This window comes from Sebastes fasciatus, chromosome 10, assembly GCF_043250625.1.
Source record: "Sebastes fasciatus isolate fSebFas1 chromosome 10, fSebFas1.pri, whole genome shotgun sequence".
Classification (NCBI taxonomy): Eukaryota; Metazoa; Chordata; class Actinopteri; order Perciformes; family Sebastidae; genus Sebastes; species Sebastes fasciatus.
The window spans coordinates 28,183,146-28,195,453 of NC_133804.1; the positions used below are offsets into that span (position 1 = coordinate 28,183,146).

General features: G+C 40.1%; 1 protein-coding gene across 2 annotated transcripts in view; it reads left to right on the forward strand.

Annotated features, from left to right (window-relative positions):
• The window catches only part of slit3 (slit homolog 3 (Drosophila)), a 303,920-nt gene that overhangs the window by 203,903 nt on the left and 87,709 nt on the right, over positions 1-12,308 (forward strand). For both annotated transcript variants that reach the window (XM_074649244.1, XM_074649245.1), the window contains one exon: positions 7,327-7,398. In XM_074649244.1, the coding sequence (XP_074505345.1) occupies positions 7,327-7,398 (72 nt within the window). The remainder of the gene's footprint in view (positions 1-7,326; positions 7,399-12,308) is intronic.

The window sequence follows — 12,308 nt, forward strand, 5'->3', positions numbered from 1 at the left end:
ACAATGTGTTTCTTGAACCTTTGTTTTGTCACATCATAGATTTCTATATAATGTTTGCAATTATTAGAGGCGGTCGGATCAATCGTAGCAACAATGCAGTTGTAAGTAGGGTCATAAAACGGCTTTGTTGTGCTTTCAGTTTGTGGTTTCATTCCCACAATGGAGTATTGATTTGAGATTTCAGAGTAAAGGTCCAAGTGCACCAGAAGGTTTTTACCCAGGAGGACTGTCTGAAATGAGACATCTGTGCTTGGAAAAAAAGTGAAGTCCAATAATCCAAGATGATTGAAGAAAATTAACATTTTTCAGCATTTAAATTTTTCAAAATTCATGCACAAGAAGAGAGTAATTAATATTCATTTTGGTTTATCCTGAAAAAGGAATACCAGCAACTGTCTGACACACTGTTATACGGACGTATAATCAGAAATGTATTGTACAATAAAAGTACTAAACACTAAAATGACCATTCAATACCGCGGTATGTACATTTTACGAGGCGTTTTACATCGTGTTTGGTAATTCAGAGGCCTTCTATCGCCCGGTTCCTTTTCACAAGACCATAACTAATGTTAGCGATTACGAGAGAGAATAATCGTATTGAACGTGAAGTCAATATTGGTTGTAATCACAGTCATAAAGTTACGTTGTTGTGTTGTGTTTTAGTGGCTGTAGTAATTCAGACATGCTGTCAGTGTATTGATCTGTGTCTGTTAAGGCTGATTGAACATAATAGAGACTAATAGAAAAGTCACTTTATTACACGCTCACACTGAGACACACACAAAGTAACAGCTCAGACTCTGCGGAGCCAGACGCAAATACATACAATATACAACTGAACAGAACTCCAATCAGACAAACGTTTACATTTAGCTCACTCAATGGGACTTGAAAAGGACAAACAGATGTTAAAGGACATATTGATCAACGCTGTGACCTTATGATTCACATCACAAACCACCAGATTGTCTCTTCTGACAGAAAACACAGAACACTTGGGATGAAAATGAAATTATGAGCTTTGGACTTGAAGGTCACAAGGCTTTGGTGAGCATGTAGAATACAGAAAAACCTCACTGGCTTCATCCCCACTGTAGCCACCTTGTATATCAACAGCCTTTACATTTACATTTACACCACTTGCCAATAGATTTAGATTTAGATCAGATATGTGTTATGAAATAATATCCAGGATCTCAACAGTAGAGCAGCAAATAGCCAGTTAATCTTGAGCATGTGTGTGCTTCTGTGTTTGTGTGTGTATGAAGGAGGAAAGATTGACGAGTAAGGCTTTGACCTCAGTGTGTAGGCTGCAGCAAAGACACATATGATAACATCACTCTCTTTCCCTCTCACACACACACACACAGACACTCACACACACATACACACATGCCAGCACGCACAAACACAAGCGATAGCATCTCCCCGGTGGGTTGCCTCTAAAGAGTCTCCTCCATCACTGACTGCAGAGGCCCATTTACTGCAACACAGAGACCACTGCATCGAAAACACACACTCACATGCAGACACACACGTAAGCATGTTCTGTACATGCTGACTCAAGAATACACACTTTAAAGTATAGCGCCCACACACACACACACACACACACACACACACACACATTCAGGGATCATGGATCTATCCTGCAGTAGCACAGCAGCGGTCACTGCAGCCTATCTAAAATTAAAAAGGAAGAAATAGAGCTGAATAGGCATTTTGTAATAGAAACATTGTGTGTCGCAAACAGTGTTGGACTAGTCCTTGAGCTCTTTTTTACTGTGACTGCAAAAACAAAATGCGATTTTTTTTTTTTCAAACAGGCTTTTCTCCAATAATTAATCTGCAGGGCAGCGAGCTTCCAGTGAAATGTGGGCTTTGTGGCTAAATCTGTATTAAAATCTTTATATATGATGGGCTTTAAATTTTGATAGGAGTAGATATAAGAAGAAGAGGAGTAAAAAAAACAACTTAAAATGAATGACAGAACAAAGACAAACTCCTAGTTTTGAAGAAGAAAGTTGACGCTGGATCCCATATTGACTCATTATCTTGTCTTTTATATTGGCTCCCATGGAGACAAGAGTAACATCCAATAATGTATATATATACAGTAGACATCTGTGTGTCTTTGACCAGTCTATTTCACCTAAAAATCTTTAACTCTGTGGCTCCACACAGCTTCAGAATATGAAGCAACATAGAAAAAAATCAGCCATAAAACAGAAGAAAAAATAAGTTTCTTTCTCAGTCAAAGCATAACGTCACTTTGGAAACAGCTGCAACAGCGGATGCTAATACTCAGTACACAAAGTATTTTCCTAACCAGATAACATCAGTTGTGAAACATTTGTAAATGGGACCGCGACTACAACGCGGCCAATGTTCCAGTTTGTGTGATTTTGTGGTGGAAGTCCAGTTCATGGTGTGTTGGGATCTGTCAAGGCTGCAGGATTATAAAGTTTAAACAGACTTAAGGTGGAGTTCAAACCCAGTGGAAAGTCCCCATTTGGACCAGTCAGAGACTTTGCACTGTAAAACCAAAGACTTGAATCAAATGTTGTGGAAATTCACAGGTGCACTCATTGCCAGCTCTTAACTAGCCCATTAGCATGAAAAGGTGTATGAATGCCACAATAATGTGCTAGGCGTTAGCGTCTGATGCCTTTCTTCATTTCAGCGTGTCATTTGTATGCTGTGTACGCTGGACTGACTGCAATGTAAACACATCTGCGTATAAATACTATGGTAAGAGTTAGTGACGTAGTATAACAAGCGAGAAAGACCACTTATGATGGGTGGGTGGTGAGGTGGATGGATCCAACAAACACTGGACTTTTAACCAGGAGACCAGTGTTGACCGGTGTTTTGTTTTGTAAGTTATGTTAGCGACGTTTGTCACGTGATGATTGTCATGTTTTTTAATGATATTTGTGACGTGTTTTCCGTAGTTGTGTTACGTTGATTCCGTACATATTTTACTTAGTTTACTTACTTTTTTTAAGCCCAACCATGACGTTTTTCCTAAACCTAACTAAGTGGTTTTCTTGCCTAAACCTAACTGCAGACGTTTATGTGGCGTACAAATGAGGCGAAAAGGCTAAAATGCGTACTGATGACACGCAGACTGTCCATGTAATGTTGTGCTATTTATACGCCTTCCCGTGAGACCAAAAAAAAAATCTAAAATTTCTGTCAGTTTTAAAATGCACCTAAAAATTCAATTTTTTTCATCCTATCTTTATGTTTCTTGGGGAGAACAGGACATTTTAGTTGTTTTTAAGTTAATTTCAGTTAAATTTATTTAGTAATTGCACAAAATGATGCAAACTATGACACTGGATGACACACAAGATGTTTACTAACTGGATCCACTAAATCTTTGCAATGTTAAACTGTGAACTTCCTGCTACGTTTCCCATCTTTGCCAAAATGCAATTTTTTTTTTACGGTCACTTCAAATGCAAGAGCATCTAGGATTTTTTAAGAGTGCAGCCATGGCCAGAGGCGGTGCAAAATAAGCTGGGGAAAAACAGCCACAATATAAAACATAGTTGTGGACTTCTAAATGATGTTTTTAGTGTTTATCTTGGCGTAAGTCGGTCCAGTTGCTACTTTATTAAGGCAGAGAGATGTGGACCGGGGTTGAACGGAGTGAGCGGGAGAATAACTGACAGGGAAATTGCAGAGGGAAATTATTGTTATTTCACAATTAAATTATATATACTGGGTGGAATCACCCCTGACAGGGCTGACCATAGCGGCACTCCTAATGCGTGTGTGTGTATGTGAGAGTGAGTGTGAAACTTTATCCGTCCACCAAGGCCACTGAGGCTGTACTGGCAAGGGAGGCGAATGCAGAAAGAGAATCGGAAGGAGAGAGAATTAAAGAGAAAGAAAAGTAGTAACATCAACAGAGTGAAGCAAAAACAGTCTATTTTAAGGCTGAGTGGGTGTTAGTAAAAACACAGCAAACCCCCGGTAATGAGCCGTTTTTCAACAGTTGTGACGACAGTGCGTAAAACAAACCATCCTTGATTTTTCGTCGGCGAAATCCAAACCCCCTCGCCGTGGTCACAGTGTGTGTTTAGGCACAAACATATTGCAGATGCTGTTCTCTCATCTTGAGTTTGGGCCATCTTTCAGAGAGAAAGCCGACCTTGTCCTTGTCTGAAAGCATTTAAAACACATTGTCAAACGTGAAAAATGAATGGGTTTCACTTATAAAAAATTACCGCTTCGTCTTCATTCGTCCTGAAACAATGACTCTTTGAATACACAAGGTTTCGGGTGATATGTAAAGTAAACTAGCCCTATTTTCTATCCAGTGAAATTAATGATCCATGAAAACAAAGCAAATGGTTGCACTGGCTCGTGTTGATGTTGGCTCCCACAAGCCACCAGAAAAATTATACTGCAGTATAAATTTAAGAAATCCTTGGATTTCTAATGTAACAAGGATCTCTCATTTACTCTCCTTTTCAGTGTTGACTTTTTCCTGTAAAAATCTGATTTCGAGCCATTTGAACTGTCTCACTAGTTATAATGAGAGGTCATTATCGTTGCTGTATATTGTTATATTTCTGCTCAAACCAATTTGTAAATGTATCTGTTAAGCTTGATTAAAAGATAAACTCAATTACACAAAGATCCGGCGGAAAATATGATTTAAAGTCATCATCCGCAGCTCAAATTTATCCATGTATTCGTGTATCTGCACATCTGGCACAAGATCAGAAGTTCATTTGCATTATCCTGGAGGCAATTTCTGAGGTGTAAATGTTGCATTGAGAGCTTCTTTAAACTTCAGTTGTCGGTGTCCTTGTGTATCAGGAAACATTTTAGGGTGAACATTGTTTTAAAGGTGCTATTGATAACATTGATTGCCTCTAGATGTCGCACTCTCCCTCCCCCGTTCCATTGCATTCACTTCACAACAAGTGGTTGCCAGATCGTTAAACATCCTGCATATTTTATGGTTGAGCGGAGTTAAACTCAAACACACAGTCATGTCAAGTGATGAATCTTTCGTGGTAGAGTAATGAAATCATTTTGCACATGTAGCTATAAGCCCACATTAAGTGTGTGTCTGTGTGTGTATGTGTCGCAGTTTTAGTTGGGAGATCAACTGTTCCAGCGGCAGAACATCGTAAAACACACTTCATTCAAACTCGACAGAAACAAAATAAAACTTGTTCCAACAGTTACGGTTAAGGTTGTAAGGACTATGGCTGTTGGTAGTTGTTGCTGGTTTTGTTTAAATATGTGGAATTGTAATTTTACCGGTTATTATTGTTTGGACGAATAAGCTAAGACAGTTAATATGTGCTAATGTCAGTTGTCACTTGTTGCCATGATAAATATTCACTTATTCTGCAGCCCGATGGAGACAGCAGTGTCAGTGCAGCCAGGCATGGCAGAGGCAGCCTCCTTTTATTACTGAGCACTTGGGATTGGTATCGAAGTGGAGCCGGCCGCTTACCGTCAAACTCAGCTATTTATCCGGTTTTTTCCACACTAATCTAACCGGCAACTTGATAGCAGACGACACAGAAATACCAACGTCGTTATACAGTTGGCTCAAAAGCCTTGTTAGAAGTGGGAGCCGAATGTTTGATATCTTCCACAGAGATAAACAAAACATATATAACATATAAATATATATATATTATATTAGGAAAAGCCATACTTTTATTCAGTACCTTTCTAAAAGCTCTGTGGATGTATTATTTAAAAAGAAACTATTGGTCTACATAAAAGGGTGAGGTGAAAATGAGTAAACACCAAAAAGGCCGAGCCTTATTTATAGCCTGCAGTACCTCTCTGGATAATAACTAAAGGATTTGCTCTGTTTTTCACATAGTGCTCACTGCATTATGACCACATAATATAAGTTGTATGTCTTTGTCCAGTCTTGTTGTTGTGCTGTATTGTTATTTTTACGTGCACTACTTCAGTCATGAGGGACCTGCTGGTGTTCTACTATATTCCCCCCCCCCCCCACACAGCCACCACCACCACCACCTCTCCAGTGTTTTGTATATGCAGCTTTACCAGCTTGTTCGAGTCTGTCAATGCAATCTGATCCCCCTGTGCGTCCCTTTGATGGAATAGCTGTCTTTCCTGCTTTTTTTTTCTTCTTCTGCTCTCATTTCTGTACATGGAAATCACAGAGAATCAATAGGCGTTGGGTTTCTTCAGCACACTGAGTGGGATTGCTGGTGTGTGTGTTTGTGTTTGGTTGTAATGACAGTCTACCTTGTTTTTCATTCCGCTTCAGGTCGATACTACATATGAGACAGGGTGTAGTTTATGAGAGAGCTAATAGTCAGAGACAGCAGTGACCTGCTTATGAGTTAGAGATGGAAGAAGCACAGATCAAGGGGATGGGTGTGTGTGTGCGTGTTCATATGTGTGTGTGTTTGTATCAATAAACAATGAGTTAAACTCGTGATGTGATGACTTGGCACACAGCTGAACAGAAGGTCAGAATCTGCAAATGCAGTGTTTTTCAGTTTTGATGATGTTTGACAAAGTACCAGTGATGTTTGTATGATTTCAATTCAAATCAAGTCAATTTTATTCATACGATATGGCCAAAATCTTCTATCACGATATAGGTTTATTCATATCTCGATAACGATATATAGCATGATATTACATGTTTTCTGGTAATTCCAATAAATAAATAGTCCATATGAAATAACCACATGGTAAAGCCTTGTGAATGTAATGCTTAAATACCAGGAAACCTGTGGTTTCCAACCTGTTTGACTTATGTCCACTTTTTTAAAAAAAGCTTTTTTTTAAAACAAAGCAATACGTTCTTTGGCCCCTTGTCTTACTCATTATTATGAGTGATTTTCCTTTCCCAGATTGTTTAATTTAAATAATTTTCCAGGACTTGAAGGGATAAAACTATCCAGTATTCCACAAAAAAAATATTACAGAACAGCCTTAAAAACTTATTTTGGTGGAGCAAAATATGTTTTTGATCGTTTGCTTTTCTATTATCCCCCTCACAATTCATTTTGTGACCCCATTGGGGGGAAACCACCGCCGTAGACAAAGGTTCTCGTAAACTCACTTATTCAAGTATGACTCTAAAACAAAAATCCCCAAACTTGGAGTTTGGAGAGGTCAGAGAAAAGGTGACGGGGACTCGAACCTGCGTTCTGGAGAGAATTTAATTTAACGTGCGTCAGAGTTTAAACCGCCAGACCAAAAAGTGGCACCAGGGTTTTATTTTTCTAACAGTCTGTTTTTCTCTTTTCTCCCCCTTCTCTCCTCTCTCTCTCCTCTCTCTGTTTCTCCGTCCAGCACCCTCAACAACAACAACATCACCCTCATCCCCCTGTCCAGCTTCAACCACATGCCCAAGCTGCGGACACTGTGAGTACAACACACACACACACACACTAACATATACTACAGATGCTCACACACGCGCACTCTGTGGTTGCACATTAACACACACATGCACACAGAGATGCATTAGTGCCTACTGTACTTTCATGCAAACTGAGTAAATACAGACATGTTCATTCTCATGCACACACGCCACAAACACACACACACACACACACACAGAGCATGGCAGCAGAGTCTGTGTGTGATCATCTAATCATGCCATAATAAGAGACCAACTCTTCTATTGTTTCATGACTGTGAATAATTATGTGGCCATTACACACACACACACACACACATGAAGACACACACAGAGATGGATACAGTGACAAATATGTGCATGCACCACACACACAGACACACACACTTGAGAAATGGTAACCTCATTAATACCACAAGAAAGGCTTGTTTAGGCTCTATAGTTCAATCTGCTTTGATTAATTAGGAGAAATCTTCCACACTGATGTTACTGATACACACACACAGTCGTGATCCAACATGGCGAAATCATCCTCTCTGATTGATCAGAAGGAGGCTTTGATTTCTGTGTGTATATGTCTTTTTGTCTGTATTTAAGTTGTGAGAAGGAGATCTCACAGTTGCCAAGGCAATGGCACGACATCTCAAGGGAGACTACCCATAATCCCGTTGGGCTGTCTGAGAGGCAGACCATTGGTTGCATTCCTGCTGGCCACACTGGGGTTTGAATTCTGCCAAACCAGCATGCACAGAATGGGATTTCCTCCCCAGATCATCATGTTTAAGAGGCCCTAGTGTGGTCAATCGACCCTACTTAACATTCAGAAAATGGGGATTTCTAAACACAAGCAGGATAACAATCGCAGAAGTCCATTTATCTTTTACGAGCATTTTCTCTCCGTTCAACTTTTCATCCCCGAACAGCCAATCACGTGGCAGGGGTTTCTGTATTTCCTGCAGACTCCTGCAATACGGCTCAAAATCAGCATTTTAAAATTGGATTCAGGCAGCAGCGCCGCTCCGCAGATTGAGTACAGAGTTACCAATATCCAACAACTTTTAATCTGAAGCCCTCGTCTGCTTCTGTTTTCTGTCAGACGTGAGCGACTGTAACCTCTGATTTCCTCGTTCGTCCTCGTCCTTTTGTCTCTCCTCCTCCTTGCCGTGTGTGCGCATCCCATTTCACATTTCTTCTCTCATTTTTCTTTCCTATTTTTTACATCTTCCTCACTTACTCGTTCTTCTCCTATCATCAATTCTCTGTTTTCCCCGTCACTCTTTCCTCCCATTTCATTTTCCTCTGCAGTGAGAGAAGAAGTATTCAGATATTTTACTGAGTAAAAGTAACAATACAACAGTGTAAAAACACTCTGTAAGAAGTAAAAGTCCTGCATTCAAAATCTTACTTAAGTAAAAATACAAAAGCATCAACAGCTTTGTCGAATACTTGATTCTGATTGGTCAATCAAAATGTAGTGGAGTAGAAGTATAAAGTAGCAGAAAATGGAAATACTCTAATAAAGTACAGTACAAGTACCTCAAAAGTGCACTTAAGTACAGTACTAAATATACTTCATTACATTCGACCACTGTCTCTCTAATATTCCCCTCACTCACTTCCCTTTGTGTTCTCCTTCCTCACACCATCAGCTCCCTTCTTCTTTCTTTCCTACCAACTTCTTCACTTGTCTTCATCCCCTCTTGTTCCCCTCTTTCTCCACCTCCACCTCCTCCTCCTTTTCTTTCCACTCTTCATTTTTGCCCTCCTCTCCTCTTCCCCATCTCCTTTATGTCCAGTGTTCATATCTCAGTCCGTCCTCCTCTTTGTCCCTTCTGCCACTCTACCTCTTCATCCTCCGTATTACATTTTGCCGCCCTCAGATCTCAGTATTGAATTTGCTGCTTTTATAAAAACGACTCATTCAATCAAATGTTTAGAGATGTCCCTGATTTCATTAGAGGGGAAGTTCAAGAAGTGTGTGTGTTAGTAACTTCTTTCTAAATGAAATGGCTCACCTCCCCTGCCACCTTAATATGTGACTCCTTCATACGGCTGCTTTTACATATATTCACTTCACTCCTCTCACTTCTTTCTCTCTATCCATTCATCGATCTCTCTGTCTTTCTCTTCCTCCCTTTTCTGTGTTTTCTGCAGCATCTATTAGCAGTAATGATATCACATCATGGTGCCTCTCATTCGGAAACTTGAACCAATGAAAAGATTAGAAATCCCTCTGCTTCTATCTGTGTGTGTGTGTGTAATTCACTGTACTGGAGATGTGCCCGGTAACCCTCTGGAGCAAATACTAAGAATAAACACACACACACATTCACAGACACACTATGCACAATGCCCTTAGTCACCCGCAACCAATAAGCCCAACAAACGCTATCACTGCCTAACAGCCACACACGCAAACCGCACACGCAAACACACACAGCACTTTGTCCGTACCCCCTGCCTCTTCCCATTCTCCCCTGTGTTTTAATCCTACTTGTCAGTAATTAAGGCTGAGCCGGGGGTGGGCCGGGACGTGGCTATCTCCATGCGGGGGTTTGACTATAAACTGGATTTATAATGGGAGAGCGGTATTAAAACCCACTGCCCCCGCTGCTAGCATCAATGAGCCCATCTCTGTTCCATAACAGGATTTGTCCTCTGCTTTATTACAAAGGGAGGCCTGTCTTCTGAAAGGCTAGATATCCCGGCTGGCATATAATACGCTGACAAGACACTCTAGTGTTCATCCGCCCTCCTTCTCCTCATCTCTCTCTCTCTTTTTTTTTTTTTTAAGGTGTCACATCCAGCCAGTGCAGCTCAGCTCTGTGAAACATCACCTGATGCGCTCTCTTTATATTGAGTTGTACCATTTAATTAATGCTACAAGTGAAATGTGAAAAGGCCATCAGTGTGATGTTACGTGAAGTATAAATTGGCAATTAGAAATCTCATCAGCATCTGATGAGATTCAGTGATGTCACCTGATGAGAGAATCTTCGTTATCGTTTAATTCACTCGCACTGTTGTGATGTGTGCAAAGTCTAATGCAGAGTGTAGCGTGATGCGTTAAATGCTCGGCCATGGATGTATAATAAGACCCTGGATACAGCCCCGCCGCTCAGCCTTGCATCCAATTTTGTCCAGTGGCCACTTGCGGTATTGCAACAAAAAAATCCCCCTGCGACCCAAAAATGATTTTCCCCTCAGACCACCATTGTAAAAGAGACGTTGACAGGATACCTCCAACTGCAAACAAGAACGAGTATAACACTTTCTATTCTGAATTTCTTTATTAGATTTCATATTTGTTTCCTCGAGCCGAGAAAAGCGAATTAAGCTTGAAAACTTTTTTGCCATATGCGCCAGTCGAGTAATTGTCATTGGACTGAATAGGCGCCGTTTTGGGGTCCGGTATCCAGGTCTTATTATACATCCATGGACTCGGCTCACACAATTTACAACCAAAAAACAATAACATATTCTCATTTCAAGTCAATTTTATTTGTATAATTGCAAATTTGCCTCAGGGGGCTTTACAATCTGTACAGGATACAACACCCTCTGTCCTTTAAAGTACGACCCTCTCGTCGGATGAGGAAAAACTCCCCCTAAAAAAAACCTTTTAAAAGGGAAAAAAACTTTACATCCAGTAGTAAGTTGCTTTTTTGTGGTTTTGAAATAGTCATCTATGAGATTTGTGCCTCCACCTCATTACAGTGCAGCTAAATTCAATTCTGTTTTGGTCGCTCACAATGTTCAGAAATAACATTTAAAAAACAGTGTCCCAGTTTCTGAGGATAATTGACAGACCTCACAGTCGGGATTGGCACTACTTTCTGCCAAAGAAATAATGCTAACCAAAGCTGTTGTTTTTCTGTGAATTATCCCATTATCAACAGGAACATTGGCTCTGGAAAAAAGGGGCCATTGAGTTTTTCAGATGTAATATTTTTGGTTTGGTCTTTAACACCAGTGACTTCACTTGGACTTGAGCCTTTTGACTTGAAAATACATGATACCTTTCCCAGAGTCCGAAGATTAAAACGTTGCTAAAAGTTATTTAGAAACTGTGTGTGCGAAGGCGATCAATTGCCCTGTAACGGAGGTAATGGAGTTGTTGGGTTTCTTTACTTTTTGAGAGATTCTGTATTGATTTGTTTGGGTGGAGGATTTACTCATGGGGGAATAACTAAACTGAACGTTTCTCTTTTGTTGGTTTATTGTTGAATCCCCCAAAAAAGTGGTGTTTATTTGTAGAACTCTGCACTCTTTATTTGTGGTGAATATTATTGTGACTTGCATTTGATTATCTTACACTTAATACCCCGGATCCACTTTGTTTGAACCAATCCGACAGCATTCAATCAAGTCTGGAGAAAACTGTGAAGAACTAACGTTACTGAGCACCAGTCGGCGCCAGTTACTTAAGTTTAGGACTTGGGACTTGAGTGCATTCACTTGAGACTTACTTGTGACTTGCAAAACAATGACTTGGTCCCATATCTGCTAGAAGCCCAGGAATCTACGACACATCCCATGTAATCACAACATATCCTGTCACTATAGCCACTATGAAATCAAGCCAACATACTCCAAAGAAATTAAAAGATCTTTTTCAATTTATTGATTTATTTGCTCCATTTTTGTCTCCTCTTGCTCATCTTTTGATTCTATTCCTCTCTTTCTATTCATTGTCATTCTTTGTGTCCACTCTCTTCATATCTGAATCTTTCCTTCAGTATAGAATTATATTCTTATTCTTTCCCACCTTTGTCGCTGTCGCTCTTTTCTGTCTTTTTCTCTCTGTCCTTCTGAAGAGATTGTGATTTAGCCGTATGTGTCCTCCCTCTAAAGGGAGTCATATTGTCACAGACCTTGGGGAAATGAGAGTTGAGGATATTACTCTGGGTGT